Source organism: Pseudomassariella vexata (assembly GCF_002105095.1).
Source record: "Pseudomassariella vexata strain CBS 129021 chromosome Unknown BCR38scaffold_13, whole genome shotgun sequence".
Lineage (NCBI taxonomy): Eukaryota > Fungi > Ascomycota > Sordariomycetes > Amphisphaeriales > Pseudomassariaceae > Pseudomassariella > Pseudomassariella vexata.
Window position 1 is genome coordinate 911994 of NW_024467968.1, and position 17737 is coordinate 929730.

Sequence of the window (17737 nt, forward strand, 5' to 3'; positions counted from 1 at the left end):
ATCGTGACACAAGAGAGGTTTACTGTCTTGAATCCACCGACTCGGTTCTGGCGGGGACGCTTGCTTTCTGAAAATTTCCAACTTTGTACCTCGCTCAAATGCGACGATAACTTATCTGTCTTGGCGTCTGGTCCACTTTGGCAGCCACAGTTGCCCATTCCCACCTGGTGGCAGCAAATGCAGCTGGCATCTGCACCCTGCATTGGAAGTGACTTGTTTGCGAAGGCCAAAACGCCACAGATACGCCCACCTGTCGTCCACCATAAGGCAGGCCCGGCCGCCCCAACTAAGCAATATTGAAGCATTGCTGGTGATTAACGAAGAAAAATATTTGAAGCATTGAGAGATCATTGCAACTGCACAATTGCAGCATTTCTTCCTCTGCACCATTGACTACTTCGTACTGCGGCTCTTCTTCATCTGCTTTCAGAACAACTTAAGTTACTTGCCATTGAAGCCAGCCGCTTGCTGTACATGACCTCCAAACATTCTAGCTCACTTTTTGGTCTTTGAACACTCGTCTTGTCTGATTGATCCACTTGCGGCCAAAGGAGTCCACTGGCCCCTTTCTATGCTACGGTACTTCATAACACGATCTGAATTAAAGCTTACCCTGCCCTCCATTGCTCAAGGTACTTGAACAACTGTCCAAAGCGCTTCCGGCACTCTACCCTAGGCATCTGGATTCAACGCTCAACGGGCTACAGCAAAAGACATACCGATCCGACACCGAAGCACCAAAACGATAACGCAAAGATGGCTCAGTCTGGGTCCGGGTCGTACAACAACCCATTGAAGAAATTCAAGTAACCGCGCCCCGATATACCTCTGCATTCCGGAGTCTACACAATGCTAACCCCTCTAAAGACTGGTGTTTCTTGGCGAACAAAGCGGTATGCACTTACGATGGTCCCTCTCGCAGGAAATGAACGCGGGGGCTAATTCGGACATGCGTGGCACGCAGTGGGCAAGACGTCACTGATAACGCGCTTCATGTACGACTCCTTCGATAACATGTACCAAGCCACCATTGGCATCGACTTCCTCTCCAAGGCAAGCATTGAAACCCCGACGGGCCAGCAGCAAGAAGAAGCTCGGCTTGGCTGACAGACTTTCCGACTACAGACCATGTACCTTGAAGACAGGACCGTACGATTACAACTCTGGGACACGGCAGGGCAAGAACGATTCCGAAGTCTAATCCCCTCGTACATTCGAGACTCGAGCGTGGCCGTGGTGGTCTACGATATATCTAGTACGATGACGTCTTTCTTCCCGAACGAGCCGGTATGGTCAACCAGGCTAACACACGTGTTCAGATGCGAAATCGTTTCAAAACACCAAGAAGTGGATAGATGATGTGAGAGCTGAGCGAGGTAACGACGTCATCATCGTCTTGGTCGGCAACAAAACGGATTTGAACGACAAGCGTGAGGTGACGACACAGCAAGGCGAGGACGAGGCCAAGAAGAATAACCTCATGTTTGTTGAGACGAGCGCGAAGCTGGGACACAACGTCAAGACGCTCTTTAGGAGGATAGCACAGGCACTGCCCGGTATGGAGGGAACCGATGCTGCCGCCCAAGCGTCGTCACAGAGTACGCGTACATACCAAGTTTGGTCAAGAAGTGGGAGCACGTGGCTAACACAGAATAGTGATCGACGTCAAGACCAACACCCAGAACGCGCAGCAAGATGGATGTGCTTGCTAGACATTGTCAAGTACACAAGAGTGCAAGAGCATTCCCGAACCGAAGAGAACGACGATACGACGATGCCGGCGGACGTGATGGCAGAATATTTTAGCATAGCGGATTGATCCTCGTTAAGTTTGGCATTGTATAGTACGACGTCCCTTAGCGGCGGCAGTAAAAGCGGAAGCCGCAGAGAATCACAGGCCAATTGCGAAGCCGTCTGCACCACACACTACTTTACCGGTATGACTTAAGTTTATATGTAATGTTTCTACCAGCTCCTAATTCAGCGGACACGGGTATACGCTATCATGGCAAGCTTGTGGTTGGAGTATCTGCCCATGCTTAAAAAGTCACAAAGATACGGAGTCTCATCAAGTACGTAAGGGTCCTATCGAGATGTCCTAGGATCCAGTTACCTATTGCTTGACCAGACGGGACGACTTTTACGGGATATTTGCTCTATTGCATCGTCTGAACCGTTCCATCGGCCATACCAAAGTAAACCATAACTGGCTTCTCGCCACCCTTGCCTTTGTTCTCCTCCAACGCCTTAGGCCCGTTCAACCCTGAGAAGAGACCTACGGCAAGCACACCTTCTATACTCTTCAGTCTTGCGTTTAGCATATCGACTGACCATATTCCTTTATTTGCGTCGGCCTTGTGGGCCTCGCTGTTGAGCAATAATGGCGGGAATGGCGCATCAATGACATGGTTACCGTTGTCGGTGACAACGTGGCCGGCCTTACCGGGCAGTCCCGACCTTATGAAGGGCTTGCGACTTCCAATGCTGATGAGTTCACGGCGCACTCTCTCCGTGGCTAGCGGCTGGACCTCGATTGGCACGCCCACCCAGTTTGTGAGCAGACGGTCAACTCTCTTGCGGTAATCTGGTTCCGATGCCAGTCAGTGGCTTGTCTATATGTCAGAATACAAGGCTAGGGTCCGGACGTACCAGCAACGCAGATGAACTTCTTGCTCGACAGTGCAACCAACTTTTCCTGGTAGTGACAAGCGCCACCACCCTTAATGCAGTTCATCTCCGGGTCTACCTCATCCGCACCGTCGAAGGACACGTCCAAGTACTGCTGCACCTGGTTGTACTCCTTCTCCAATATGAGGTCCTCGATGGCAAGCAGAGGCAACTTAGCGGTTCGGATCAGGTCGCGAGACTGGATCCCGGTAGGCACGAACTTCATCTTGGATAAGACGTCGTGGGGTAGCTCCGCAATTGCCTCGACGACATATTTGATGGTGGAACCTGACCCGATTCCAATGTGTGTGTAGGACGGCAGGAGGTGTTCTTCGACGGCCTTGCGGCCTGCGGCTCGCTTGGCGGCTTCGACGAGGTCGCCGGCGGTCGTTACGGGTGGTGGGGGGGGAGGTTCCATTCTTGAGGCTGTCGTTGAGAAGAGACGGGTTCGATGTACGATTCCGGTTCGGAACAGAAGTTTAGTGGGGGTGGGGGAGGAGAGAGAATATCGTGAGAGCTGAGGTGTGACTTTGTGGGACCTATAACTCCTCAAATACTAATGTTAGAAGCTTGAAGGTTGGTTGATTATTGGCTGAACGGCAATTACGATAAGGCTCACTTACCAGGGCAAATTTCTTCGTGTAAGTGCTGCAGGAAGCTGCGGGCTTAGAGCAGTATGGCTTCTCCGGAGATGTGCAATGCTTAAACTCATCAGCGGAAGTCGGAGGCGCGGAATGGATCAATATGCGGCGAGCCGTAAACCCGATTTCGTAAAGGAGCGATTCCAATTGCTTTGTTGAGCGGTCCTAGTACTCTTCAATTGTTAGATTGGAATTGGAACGGGAATAGCTTGGAACGATCGTCTCGGACTATAGCCCCCCGATGTTGACTCGTGTGGAAGGCCGATAGCGCAGCAGGCTCGATAGCGCAGCATGGAAGGGTCTTTCTTCTTTTCTCTTCCGAAAAGTTCATTGGTTAGTGATATTTAGCTAGAGGACGTGGTTGTGGCTGAAACAGCCACAACCACAATATTTGATATTCAACAGACACCATCGAGATGGGTTATAACAGGCACGCGGGGCACGTATGAGAAGTCTTCCATGGTTTTTAAAAGTAAAGTGCTTGTGAAGACCTCTGTTTCTCATACTTCAATTTCTTGGGGTCTCATTATTATTACATAGTGTGCCGCGGCGTTGACAACGAGTAGGGACAACGGTACTAGCTAATTAATAGCACGCACTTCAACCAAGGGTTTTTTGTTTCTCAAAGATCAGTCAGATTCATACAGAGCATTTTTCAATAGATTTTAAGGGCGAATTTGTGTTACTATGAAGTTGGTTCTATATTATAGTACTGGGCTTCATTTCCAAGATGCTTCGGCTGTAAGGACTTCATTTTAGCACAAGAGCTATATAAGGCTACTACAGAGATAATTGTAGTTCGATATCGAGAGTATATATAGTCTGTTATCTTCGTTTTACATATCAGATAGTACTTGCAGTTCGTAATAACTCTCAATAATTCACCCCTGCTTACTTAGTATATATCAGCTTGCTGACCATTTATGTCTCTAAGACACTGCTTCTATGACCGACCTATATGCATACAAGGGTCAGAACAACCTCACCATTCCAACGTGGTGAGCTAGGGTTGACGTGGATTATTTCTAGTACCCTCATCATTCTCCGGACTTTGGTTGGTAAGGCTGAAATAGCTAATTTGCCCGTGCTAGAGGTCCCTGATAGCCTATTTTTTGGGTAATTTGAAGGCGGAGGAAGACAGGACCCCAGAATCTACCATATCTCTACCAATTTGCAACCCATTCATAGGGCTTGAAATTTGGATGTTCATGATATTGTTTATTATGGTATACTAATTCCCAACCATAAAGGCACCACGGTTGAGCTTTTTAACACAGGTTTTGAGGTTTGAGGTGTCAGACAATAAATTCCACCCATGCTGATTCAAATACCGGCAAACTCTAATTCATACAGATGAGTTGATATTCCAAGACCTCTGTTCTTCTGTGCACCTACACCTGAACTTTACATTAAACCATATGTGCTATTCCGAGGAAACGCGCTGCGTACGAACAACTCCACCGTAGCCAACCTTTCTTGGGATTTGTTCATTTTCCTTCGAGACAAAGTAGCTCCCAATTCGAGCATGGTATTTTCAATGGTAATGCTCAGTCCCTTTCATGGTTATGGACGCTCTGAGCTAAATCTTCCGTTGCCGGAGACCCAGTGGCATTGATGTCATCGGAGCAGTAACTGCCCATCCGAGATTCGTAAAGTTGCTGGCGCTCAGATAGAGTGCTTGGGCCGCCGGACTTCTGCGTCGCAGTTCTACATCAGCTTTAGAATGGTTAGCAACGAACTATATTGAAATGATGGCATTGACTGTACCCATCTTTAGAACCACTGTGGCCTTGATTAATAAGGAGGATTGATCCAGCATATTGCTTCAGTACACTTTTATGCATGGAGTTGCTTCCAAATCTCATTTACACATTTCACATGGTCAGTACGGGGTTATCTCATAAGACTTTTACGCAATTTGGTTATACTAAAGTTATCTTCAATCGAGAACCCTTTGATTTCGAAATTAAGGGCATATCAGTGTTCTGACACATAGATGCTATACATACTCAATACAGGTATGCACAACGTGCAGGCAGTGTAGCTATGTGACGACAATCATTGGTCAAATCATCTTGCATGTGCAGGTGATGAGGCAGCCATCGTTTTTCTAGATGCCTTACTCCTGCCATCCTAGCACCAATTCTCAACGCACTCCTCGATTGAAGGACGGTCGCCTTCTTCTGCCCATGTTGCTGTTACGCCATTGGCGGAGAAATCTTCGTCAGCTTTTCCTTTCAACTCTAGAAGCACCCAAGCAACCAGAAATACACCTGACCATCCTTGTGAGGATCATACGGCTGGGAGTTTGACAGCTGCTTACGGAGAGCCCAGAAGTGCGCCAATCTTTAGAAATGCCTATGCTGGATCAGAAGAAGAGTTCTCCCACCATATTAAGCTGACATTGCCTTCTTCTCCTGTCAACCATGGACTCGCTGAGCCCAAAATTTCCCTTGTCGACCATGAACTCGCTAAATCCGAAGCTTCCCGTTTCAAATCACCACCACAGCCACGAGACACAACTAAGCAACGCAATCCAGCCAGCTCAACTTCGTCGAAACTGAAGTCAAGTGACAGACAGAAAATAACAGCGCATATTGGCCATGAAAGTAGCTCTGGTAAAAGGAAATCCTCATCTAAAATTAGACCACAACCAGAGCACGACGACCCCAACCAACGGAGACACTGCCTCCTGATGCGCCAAGTAAAGAGCCTAACAGAAAGGAGCAAGTGGCAACAGTATATAAATACCTTCCGATCACTCTTTGCAGTACTGAACTCCTCCCGAAGAGCTGTTTGTAGTTCTAAGACGCATTTTTTGATTCATCATGGATCCTTATCGTCTATCTTGGCTATGACCGGGGAACTCTAGATGCTCTTGACCCAGCTGACCAGGAAGGCTCCACGTTCGGATTGCGGTCTACCATATAATAGACAGAACCCGCGCGACATTCGTCACGTCCAACGAGCGACTCACTGACAGATTTCGATTCTTCCCTCTAAATCCCAAGTCAAAGAAGTTTCCGCGCTAGGCGCAATATCCTTTCCAATTGTATTAAACAAACCAATATCCAGGAAGCCTTCAATACAAAGAAACCCATTCAACCCGCGACGAGCGACCAAACATGCCCAGACCAGAAGGAAGTTAAGCACAGCGACTCGGAGCTCGAGCTGAACTCAGAATTTTCTGATGAGGAGAAGCTTGATTCGGGGCCTCCATTTCTTCTGTAACTACCCGAAACAGTTCGAATAGGTCCTGAAATTTACGCCAGATGGAAAGCCTATCAAAAAGAAGACTCCGAATGCTTGGCGACAAGTCCCTGCAACTCTAGCGGCCTTCCAAATTAATCCGACACGGGAAAGCAGCTTAGGAGACGTACGGATGAGGATAACAGTGGCAATGATAGCAGAGAGCACAGTCTCCACAGCAAGAAGCAAAGATATCCACCAAACACGGTATCACGTATGGGACAACTTCTTCGTTGACGTGTCCCTACTACAAGAACAACAAGTTCCAGCGATAAGAGTGCCTTCTTTTCCGCTTGAATCGAACCAAGGACGTTAAGCAGCATCTATCCCGTAAGCATAGACAACCACAGTATTGCCCCGTGTGCGGACAATAATTCGAGACCCAGCGTGCGCAATGGGAGCATACTCGTGCATGACTTTACAGATCCCGAGGGCTTCATTGAGGACCAGAAAGGGTTTCAACTCGAGTCGACAGAACTTTGAGTACAGAGCAGCAATGCTTCATTGTCTGGACATACTCTTTCCTGACGTCGAGAGACCTTCATCCCCGTATACTGAAACCCCAATCCATGAGATTATAAATTTCCACAAATTCTGCGATGAGCAGGGACCAACAATCATCCTCGAACAGCTTCAGTCACATGGGGCAGAGATCCCATATAAAATACCGTGAGAACAAGGGATCTGGGTGTGCTTTAGTCAACTCTAGTGAGGGAAATCATGAATCTGCTCTTTGATAGGATTGCAGAGAGCTACTCCCGGGCTACGAGTGAAAAACACACTGGCAACTCAACGCTGGAAGTCAACGAGAATAATGCTACTCGTACTACATTGTCTACATGTATTGATACGGCATCCTCCGAACCTAGAGAAAGCCAGATGCCGCAGGTAAATATTTTACAGGATCCTCTGGAAGCAGCCGATACTTTAGCACTTGACCACAATGCCGAAGCCGGTCATTTGATCTTGAACCGCCGATGTTTTTCGATGATGACGTATCAAGGGCTGCACTAGGATTTCCTGATAGGAACGATGAAGACTTATTTGATGGTCTCTTTGATACAATTAAAAACCATCATGCCACCCTTATCGGCATCCACGGTATTCTCTGGCTTAATCTGTCCGTACTTCTTCCTGATATTAAGTACTAATTAACGTCCTTTGGCGCGAAGCCGTTGAATCTGACAATTTATTAGCGTCTTCTAATCTTGGATTAATCTCAGGGTGCCGCGAAATAGATCTATCCAGCCAATTCCCCCCTAACGGCCGTTGATATCCCTACTGCTACCGTAGTGTCGAATAGCGGCTTTCACTTGGCCATGTGACGGGGCGCAACTTATGTATTCTTGCGCCAGAGTCCACTCAAAAAGTATACACTCCGCAAATACTGATAGGCGTGGATCTGGCTATATCTACGCATATTGTGGTCTGTATATACCGGTAAGACGATCTGCTAGGGTCCTCTGCGGTGCTCCGATTTTCTGGACCAATATATTTGTGATATGCCATTATCTATAACATCAAAGATAGCATCGACCATGCATGCCTCTATACAGGTATATAGGCTGCGAGAGGGCATAGTGACGGCTTTGATATGTTAATATAGGGGACATCTTCCAGGAAGTGTTAAAACAGAATATCACACATATAATGTTGCTTCACAACGGAACACCAGCATTGCACCTCCAAAAATTGCGGGATCGCCTACTTCTAATATTTCTTTTCCCCTATTTCTAAATTATGATGTGAACAGCTTCGTAAACGACTTCAATCAATTACACGGAAGTTGCTGACTTGGTGTGATATTTCTTCAACTTGGGCTAGCGAAAGGGTAGAGTCCCATTGGACTGAAGGGTTACATGTGCATGAAGTTTTGCCGCAGCATCTGGACTTCGTGGGGAATTGTATCGGAACAAGACTGATATCGGCTGGTTGTGCTACGTTACTGATGTGGGAGTGTTGATATCCATAGCCAACTTTGGGACTTTCAAAGAGCGAGCCGTGCGCAATCTGATAGTCTTCGATCCGCGGCAGTAGAACATTGGGTATTTTGTCTGACTGAGGGTTCACGGGCCATTCTACATCTATCTAGAAAGAGACGGAGATATATGTGACGTCAAGGATATCGTTTGTTAACATGTATGGGCACTTCATGACCCCAGCAACGTAAGCAACAGCGGTCGATTTGATCCTAAGTATCAACTAAAGGATCTAACCTAGGGGTAACTTCCATGGTCATTCCACCTATGCCAGATTACTATTCTGTTTGTATTATGAAACCCTTAGTCCATCCGATGCAGGCGGTCCCTTGTATACTAACAAGGAATTAGTGTGTTAGTAATTGATTGGATGCAGCATGATCAGAGAATAGGGGATATGGAAGCTCACCTTTACGAGCATGCACACCATACCAAATGGCACTCAGAGCCATGAAACCAACGAACACAACGATGGCGTAGTTCATGCTCACCGCCGTGACGGGAATGGCAGTAGGCATCGAAAAGAGAACGACCTCAAAGGCGATCCAGGCCACCGCAATCACGTTAACAATCCAGCCGATAGTGGGTCCCATCGTCCACCGAGCTCCATTGACCCCTTGGCGACCGTAAATCATGGACAAGGTGATGGGGATGCCATAAGATACGGCAAGGGCAATTACACCGACAGCAACGAAAGCATTGAAGGCTGACGAAGAGCCGAGGTTAATAAGTCCTAGGAGCATCTGCACTCCGGTAGTGAGAACGAGGGCCCAAATAGGGGTACCGTGGCGCTTGTCGATGCGGGACCAGAGATGCGAAGCCGGTACAGCGTGGTCGCGGGAAAAGGCCCAGGTGCAGCGAGATGCGGCCACTGTGATGGATATGCTGCAGAATAGAGTGATCACTAGGATGAGAACCGTCAAGGCACATGCCCCGGCAGGAGATCCCATCACTCGAAGATAGATATAGGGCAGAGCTTGTCCGACTGGGGCTTCGAGGATGTCTGCAAGAGCTGGCATGGTCGCGCAGATGGGGATAATGAAGAACAGTCCCGCGATACCTCCAACGGGCACGCAGAGAGCCAGAGCCTTGGGCAGCTTAATGGTCGGGTCACCACACTCTTCGGCCATAGAAGAGATCATTCCGATGGCAGAGAAACTTTGAAGTGTCAGCCGTACAAGATCAGATCATGTTTGATGGGTTCATTGCGTACGTATACGCAGATGGCAGAGTTCCAATCAAGAAAGAAAAGCTGCCCCAGCCAGACAGGGTAGTATCATAATGCCCCTGAAATCACGAGTTATTCCTCATGCCCCTTACAATGCATATAGCAGGACTGTAACATACCAGTGTTTCGCTCGGCGAGTTTCTCCCGGACTCGGCTTTTGCTGAGAGACATATCAGGGTGATGAAGATGGTGAGGGCAGTAAACACAGCGCAGAAGGTGTCCACAGAGGGCAAAAACTTGTTTCCAAAAGCGACAATGACGAAAGTAATGAGGCAAATGGCGTAGAATATCAGCAACAGATGCCACGACTGCCACTCGAAGTCGGGGTAGTATAGAGCCACTGTTGCTGCCACCAAAGATGCGAAACCGAAGTTGACCGACAGTGTGATGGTCCAGTTTCCGACGAGCCAAGTCCAGCCAGTGACGAATGATAGCACTGTGCATACGTCAGTGGGTTTAATACCTTGCGATTTATCAAAGATTCATACCAGTGCGAATGCGAGGACTTGCGACTTGGAAGGACCAGTAATACGGGCCGGCAGACGTGGGGTACCTTGAAGCGAGCTCTCCTAGGCTTATGGCCACGCATTCGTCGACGATCAAGACCATAACCCATCCAAGGAACATAGCCAGTTGGCCTAATACGAACGCGTTAGTTTAAGCAGCTTTTACAAGAACGCGTTACCTTCACTTACCTCCACCATATATAGCGCTAATAAGAGGTGCGCCGAAACCGTAGGGAATCTGTAACGGTCAGCTTGCCGACTATCCCATCCTGAAGTCAAGACATCACGCACAGCAGCTATAGCCAGAGACTGGAAAAGCAGTGTAAACATGGAGCGGTTGCGGCATAGCTCGGGTTTGTACCCAAGCGCACTCAGGTCATGTCCTTCGTGCGACGACGAAGGATCCTCGATCGTCCCATGCTGGATGTCGCTAGGAGCCACAGTCCGTGGCGCCGAAGTCTTCTTCTCGAGTGACCCCATTCTGATTGAGTTTTGGAATCAAAATGGTAGAAACTGGAGAAACGCACAGCTCATCAGATACGGGAAGAGGAAGATCAGGTCAGATGTGATGCTGAGGAATGAACCATGGGAATCCCCGGTGACGACGCCCGCCCACTTGCCGGTTTATGGTTGCTCTTATCTTCAATTCCTATTGGCAGATTACAAGGCTCCTTGGAGCTCAAATTTCGAAATTCCAGCCCCCAGCCACTGGGCACACAATGCGACACAGCATGTTAGGATGATACGGCTCGCACTCCATGTCAATCATTGGGTTACGTGGGTTACTGTGCCACCTATTTTCGGTTTGGCCCGCTGCAGATGTAGCTGACGGAGAGATATGCATGGATGATGCGTGATAGACTGATAGGAGATGATAAGAGGCCTTGAGAGGGGTTGTATTGGGGTGGTCCGACTAACAAGCTGGGGGGTTAAGATAAGCTTCTGGGGTCAACCATACCCTATCGGGAAAAAATATCCCGACCAACCATAACGGCCAAACATTACTTTATACTCGGGACTGTAGGGGTTGTATTATCCAAATGAGGAGCTGTCAGTATATTATAGTCAACCACTCAACTTCGTCTACCAATCGGGTCCGACGAGATGGCCTATACCGGCAAGAACGATTGCGATGACGTCAGCGAAGGTTCTAGGCGGAACCTATCCTAGTAAACAAGAAGGTTGGCCGACGCTGGGCTCTCAACTATGTAAAGATGTCACCTCGCACGATACTTCTACTCTCATTCTCTATTATCATCTGAAGTTCAATCATCCGTGCCCATTACAAACTCAGAAGTCACCACCTGCCACCTCCACCAAATTATGCTCACTGCACTGGTTAACTTCTTCCAATCCCTCATCAAATCACCTCAAAAATCTAAAATGGCTTCACCAGTAGCATTCAACTACCATGCCAAGGCACAGTCAACATTCAAGATTCCCCTACTCGCCGGCGACAATGCCTACCTTGGGGATCTCTTCTCATCAGACAAAGTCAATCCGGACAAGCCTATGTCCGCCGGCCTGTACCGGCTAGAGAAGGGCGAGCCCCTAAAGTACACCTACACCTACGACGAAATGAAGATTATTCTCGAGGGGGACTACACCATCTCGGATGAGACGGGACAGGAGGTCAAGGCGACCCCGGGCGATGTTTTCTTCTTCCCCAAGGGTGCTACCATCACTTTCACCACGACGAATTATGGCTTGGCGTTTTACTGCGGACAGAGGAAGGAGAGCGCTTTCTAAGTGTGGGAGTTGAGAAATAGGAAATGGACTAGGTCATATGGGTAGCTGAGCCCGTGAAAAGGAATATCGAGATAGACAGGAAGTGTTACATTATGAATTCATGGTTCTATGACTCGACCGTTAATCTATTTGCGCGTGTCGTAGTAACTGAAGTTGAGTGAGAATTAGTTGTAAAGAGCTCCCAATCATACTTACACAAGTCGTGTTTGTGTGTCCAGTCTACTACAACTTGCACCTAGACTTGGTCTATAAATATGCCGTGCCCCTGTCTATCTGGCTATATATATGTACTCTATATAGGTAACGAGAACTAATGTGTGCCTGGAAATTATGTTACTGGAATGAAATACACTGCATTGGATACTCCGGCGTTCTCAAGAGCCATCCAATGAGAAAAGACGGATGCATTATTTTACATGATTATGGAAATAAGTGTGTAAGTGCGGCTGAGAGAACAACTCCGTATGGACTCCTGTATTGGTGTTTCCAGGCGAACCCACCAGACATCTAAAGATGCGTATGCTTTCTTGTCAAGTTATTACCATGGGTATTGCCTCACGTCATCTTCCTTTTCCATATCCAATCCCCGCTCGACTTGTTTCTGATGCTCTTTGTCCAAATACTCTAGCAAGACATCTTCGTATCTCTCCTTTCCCTTGTAGCGGCTCACATCTGGCCCCCAACTTCGAATAGCACTAGCGAGTCTGCCCGGTACATAGTCTTCCTGAGCAATCTCCGTGATGGGATGGAAGTAAGTGCGAATGGTGAAGACAACGGCGCCGGTCCTGGGCAGACGCCTCAGACTTTGTCGCTCAGACCGGAAGAAGTGATGCTCAATTGCCTTGTTTTTCTCGGCCGTCGACCAACTGACTTCATTGCTATCCTCGTCTCCTATACTCCAGCTCCACGGTAGCGAATCGTCAACTTGGATAAAATAGTTGTTGCGGGTGTAGAGATCCTCGCAGTTCAGACGTGTGAAAAACTTTTTCATGCCGGACTCTAGCTTCTCTTTGAATTGGGGAACGTCGCCAGAAGTGTGAATCTCCGACAGGGGCATGCCCAACTTGTCTTCCAACCTCCAGAAGCCAGCGAGAAGTATTGCGCCAGAGAGCAGATAGTACTGCCCGTCTGGCTTTTCCATCATCAGTGCGAGATCGTCCTGGGTCAAACGAGCACAAATGGCAATGGGGTCTTCCTTCAGGGGGTGCTCTATGATGTTGAACGACTCTCCCGACCACAAATTGTCGATACCAACGGGAGTCCGTCTGAAAAGGGTTGGGTACCGAGCCGGCAGATAGTCAGTCAGTTCCTGCAACAATTCCATTGCTGCTGGATAAGCCTCAGGTGCAGTGTGGCAGCACTTTTCAGCTCGTTCTGCGATGCGACGGGCCTTGTCGTTGTGAAATTTGGGGAAGTGGCTGTCAAGTTGAATCCAGTCTTCGTGCCGGACGGAGCGCAGACCCATGGTGACGTTGTATTTGGGACCATAGCGGAATGCCCGGTAGGGAAGTGGCTTTGTAGACCCAAGATACCATTCCGGGTATGGCGGTGGCTTGGGAAACTTGAAACTGCTCGGGGTCCATTGACCAGCAACTCGACCCTGATTATCGGCTTTCCGCTTCTCGAATCTCGGAACATCGGTCGGAGCACTTATACTCCTCCGCCGCTGTGACCTGGCTTGTTGAACGCCAAGGGCGAGGACGGTCGAAAGGAGGGCGAGTAAAAGCAAAGTGGCGGGAAGCACATAATCCCGACTGGACAACAGTGATGATAAGTAACCCATCTCGGCCTGTGTGATCTGGATCGGATCCGTGACAAGTCAACTCCGGATGCCAAAAAAATACTAGAACTCAACTGCGCGACACAGTTGACAGTGCGACTTATAATCAAATACGTCGAACAGCTAAACCGGTCCAAGAATACTCTTCCATCCGTACCGAACTAGACCAAATGTTATGTGCAGTGATCTCACCCCCCTTGTTATCTTCCACACATCTTCTGCCAGCACGCTATCACGGCGTCTAATTGCCCCATTGGGGAATAAAGTTGGCGTGGCTCCCTCCCCCACACTTGGAAGTGAACGACAAGGTGGATGATTGGATAATCATCGGCTTGGCAGAGATAGCGTCGGCAGCCCCAGCCAGCGACGATTGCTGATTACGTACGATAAGAACACGGTGATGCTGATTGGCATATGACGATCGGAATTCTGAAGTTGGGCAACGCCTCACGGCGAGACAGTTGGGCATCACAGCCGGTATCGCCGTGGTAGGGTTACCTATCCATCGGGTTATCAATCTTAAAACATTGAGCGAAGCAGCAAAGTTATCCCTCCAGCACAGCACAGCACAGTTCCGCGACTCCCTCACCATCTCCCGAGTGTTCCATCTCGAAGGAGCGTGCGGGGGGATCAAAGTCTATCGCCTCTGGCCCTTCTGCCCCAAGCGCGGTTATTTCTTCCGAAGTTGGACTACTCACCTCGTCCCGTGTCAGAGCCCACTATATACCGGTTACCGCTTATAGCATCGAAACATTCAACGACATGCCACAGTCACCGGCCGAGAATGGCAATAATCAGCAGCAGCAGCGCGGCCAGGTGCAGGCTAGCTTCAAGGTCAATGCCAAGCCCAAGACTAGGTCCCGCAACGGTTGCCCGACATGCAAGGCTAAACGGGTAAGTGACAGGAATATTCAGGAGAGGGCCGTACTGTGGGTGCTAATGCATACGAATAGCTGAAGTGTGACGAAAACAAGCCATTCTGCAATCAGTGCATCAGAAATGGACGCAAATGCCCCGGATATAACCAAGCGTTCAGGTGGTCGACGAAGCATGAGAAGGCCTTGATCGCCAAAGCCAGGGGTCCGTCCAATCTCAAGGATCTCGTCACTGCCACTTCTAACACCATTACTCCACATGAAGCGCTGGCAGGGGACACGTCTAACATCAATCAAGGGCAACCCATCGAGGTCGACCCAGCCGGGGCTAACGAACAGGGGCAAGGAGGCTGTGCAGACCTCAATGGCTTGCCAGACGGTGGTGGCATGTTGACCCCGATGCTTGACAACATCATGATGCCCGAATTTGAGTACGGCATCGAGGACCTGCTTCAGGATATATGGGAGGAACAGCCAGTGGCATGTGGACCTTCACCGCCAGCGGATGACGTGGGGCATGATGCCCCTTTCATAGACCAGTCGCTGCCACTGGAGTCTTCGTTGAGTCCCAAATCACCCTTTTCCTTCTGGAGTGCAGGCTTTTCCTTCAGTCCATCCGACCAGCCCATGTTCCCGCAGATCCCACGCACCATCACTGATCGCTCCTCACTTCTTGTTGAGGAGTGGTTCAAGCATGTATGCTCCATGTGGTCCAGCTACGACTCTGAGGTCAACTTGAATCGGAAACTTGCATCGGATACATGGACAAGGTCAGAGGCCGTCATGAACTGCCTGCAGAGTATGTCCGCGACATGTCTAAGCTCGCAGATGCCCCAAATGAGGCAGGTGGCCATATCCTATCTGAAGGGTGCGATAAGGGCGATACAGCGGGATCTCAAAGCGGCGGGGCAGGGCCCAACCCTGGGGGCATTTCCTACCGATCTACTTCTTGCTCTCTGTTGCGTTGGCACGGCGGCCTGCTGGATTAACACCAAGGAGATTGGCGGGCAGTTCTTAAGGGAGGCAAAGACACTGCTCAAACGAATCAATCAAGAATCCGACCGACTTTCGGCCCAAGACCGCCAGACCTTGTCTTTCTTTAACAACAGTCTTATCTACTGGAACATGCTCGTAGCCGTCGTATCCGACGAACCAGATGATTTAGGCACCCCGAGGCTGAAGGAGCCCCAGGATAGCCAGGTCTCGGGGCCGATAATACCACACCCTTGGACCGGTGTCTCGGCCACGGCACAGCGCTTGTTTGCGCAGGCCATCAAGCTCTGTCGTAGGTTTAGGCGCCATCTCAAGAAGGACTCCATTTCCACTATGAGAAGTCTGCAGACTGCTCTCAGAGACATCAAAGAGGCACAGGAGATCGAGGAGGAACTACTCGGACTCGAACACTATAGTGTTCATGAAATCTCGGACACTGGAGATAGGATGACTCCCAGATCTCACTTTGTCGATGTTGCCGAGGGATATCGTCTGGCGTCATTGTTGCAGCTCTACCAGACATTCCCCGACTTGGTGGCACGGCGACTACCGGAAGACACAACAGAGTCCTCCGTCGTGCCGTGGGACCGGTGGATCGTACCTCTCAGTCTTCGGCTGGTCAACACGCTGAAGAAGATCCCGCCCAGCTCCGGGACTCGATGCATTCAGCCCCTGCTGTACTTGTCCGCCAGCACCGGGCTGAGGTTCGACGTGGAGACGCTGATACAGCAACAGCAGCTGCAAGAGAAGCAACCAAATCAACCGAGAGACCATTCTCCTATCCAAGATACGTTCAATGAGACCAATGGCATGCCTTCCACTCTGGAGATGGAAATGAGTGCGTTCATGGATCTAGAACCCAAGGAAGACCCTCCCATCTCGCTGACGAGAATGTCGATCGAGGTCAGCCATGCGCGGCGCTTCATCATGGAGCGTCTGAGTGCGTTGGAGCACAATTTGCCACCTGCGCCAGTTCTGGTTGCCAAGGACCTGGTCAAGGCGATCTGGGCTGGTTATGACTCGGAGCAGCCTGGAACAAACTACACCCACTGGATTGATGTCATGGAGGCATCGAATCTGCGGACAATCTTTGGTTAAGATCCGAACGCAGGGACGTGGGCAGCTGGGTTTATGTAGTGAGTGGTATAATTCACTTGCTGATGATTTGACGACATGGTGTGGAACGGTATTGGGATAAGGTCGGGTCGGGTATGGAGCGGGATCACTCGGGGGTAACTGGACGGGCAAGGCGCAGATTGAATCTGCCTGTATACTTGTTTATATCGAATTGGATAGGTCATGGGGCTAGGAGGTAGTCGGTTTTCGATAACGCGGTAGATTGGTGATAGCTCTACCAAAAAATGGTCTAGTTTGTTCATTGTCACTGTGTCAACTTGCTGGCTTTTGTCCAGAGATCATGGAAATGAGCAGAATCACTTCCTCAACAAGACGTGCCTGAGGCACTTCTAAGACTTCTAAGGGGTAGACAGTCACAAGACAAAAGCTGCGCCCATTATGAGAATCTCATCATAAAGACTGCAGTTAGGTGCCTAAGCTAGTGCCGCTGTCTCACATGTTTATTACCGCCTTTCTCACGGTCGTCGCTTCAGTCCATTACCATCTTAAATATACCCGGTGACTAGTTCCAAGTATCATCCAACCGCAGCAGACCTTAAATGTCACAAGAGGAGGACCAAGCCCCTAGGCCAATAGACCAAAAGATCTAGAAATGTCAGTGTTGCTGACGTTTGGTCCCACTAACTGCTATATACAGCACTATGTGGCTCTGTAATCGCCAGCGCTGTGACATTAAATCAACGACAACATTGACTGGATTGACAAGATCAGGCATTAGAAGCAGGACTCTTTTACTCTTGGCGCCATGGCATTCTAGCCAAGAGCTGTCGAGCACGACCGCGTCGTTTGTTTGCATGCTCAGTCAGCCATGTTGATTGAGACTTTGGTGTCACTGGAAGGAAGGGAACCTACTCAGCTTAACCTTGGACTGCATAAGAGTTGTGCGGTCATACTTGGCGTACTCACAGGCGAGACTAGCGTCCTTGTTGTTGA

The 17737-nt window shown here is 49.3% G+C and overlaps 6 protein-coding genes across 6 annotated transcripts; 3 read left to right on the forward strand and 3 right to left on the reverse strand.

The window, feature by feature from the left end:
• Nucleotides 1-756: 756 nt before the first annotated feature.
• BCR38DRAFT_460356 (ras family protein) lies at nucleotides 757-1712 on the forward strand (the record flags this gene model as incomplete). Its single annotated transcript, XM_040862404.1, has 6 exons — nucleotides 757-806; nucleotides 868-893; nucleotides 965-1053; nucleotides 1126-1255; nucleotides 1320-1598; nucleotides 1657-1712. The coding sequence occupies 6 exons, from the start codon at nucleotides 757-759 to the stop codon at nucleotides 1710-1712; spliced, it is 630 nt and encodes a 209-aa protein (XP_040712271.1).
• Nucleotides 1713-2156: 444 nt separating this feature from the next.
• BCR38DRAFT_460358 (ribose 5-phosphate isomerase A) lies at nucleotides 2157-3085 on the reverse strand (the record flags this gene model as incomplete). Its single annotated transcript, XM_040862405.1, has 2 exons — nucleotides 2157-2584; nucleotides 2650-3085. 2 exons carry the CDS (start codon nucleotides 3083-3085, stop codon nucleotides 2157-2159), a joined length of 864 nt encoding a protein of 287 aa, XP_040712272.1.
• Nucleotides 3086-8775: 5690 nt separating this feature from the next.
• Nucleotides 8776-11151, reverse strand: BCR38DRAFT_468304 (amino acid/polyamine transporter I). Its single transcript, XM_040862771.1, has 7 exons — nucleotides 10562-11151; nucleotides 10460-10508; nucleotides 10253-10402; nucleotides 9884-10200; nucleotides 9750-9823; nucleotides 8946-9694; nucleotides 8776-8872 (listed from the first exon to the last, which is right to left on the reverse strand). The coding sequence occupies exons 1-7, from the start codon at nucleotides 10748-10750 to the stop codon at nucleotides 8829-8831; spliced, it is 1572 nt and encodes a 523-aa protein (XP_040712273.1). The 5' UTR covers nucleotides 10751-11151; the 3' UTR covers nucleotides 8776-8828.
• Nucleotides 11152-11469: 318 nt separating this feature from the next.
• On the forward strand, nucleotides 11470-12102 carry BCR38DRAFT_445265 (RmlC-like cupin domain-containing protein). The gene has a single exon (XM_040860998.1). It carries the CDS (start codon nucleotides 11594-11596, stop codon nucleotides 12017-12019), a length of 426 nt encoding a protein of 141 aa, XP_040712274.1. The 5' UTR covers nucleotides 11470-11593; the 3' UTR covers nucleotides 12020-12102.
• Nucleotides 12103-12557: 455 nt separating this feature from the next.
• Nucleotides 12558-13802, reverse strand: BCR38DRAFT_351017 (uncharacterized protein; the record flags this gene model as incomplete). Its single annotated transcript, XM_040856617.1, has 1 exon — nucleotides 12558-13802. The coding sequence occupies one exon, from the start codon at nucleotides 13800-13802 to the stop codon at nucleotides 12558-12560; it is 1245 nt and encodes a 414-aa protein (XP_040712275.1).
• A 759-nt stretch (nucleotides 13803-14561) lies between these two features.
• BCR38DRAFT_526992 (fungal-specific transcription factor domain-containing protein) lies at nucleotides 14562-17032 on the forward strand (the record flags this gene model as incomplete). The annotated part of the gene is made up of 2 exons (XM_040865376.1): nucleotides 14562-14693; nucleotides 14753-17032. 2 exons carry the CDS (start codon nucleotides 14562-14564, stop codon nucleotides 16763-16765), a joined length of 2145 nt encoding a protein of 714 aa, XP_040712276.1. The 3' UTR covers nucleotides 16766-17032.
• Between the last annotated feature and the right edge of the window lie 705 nt (nucleotides 17033-17737).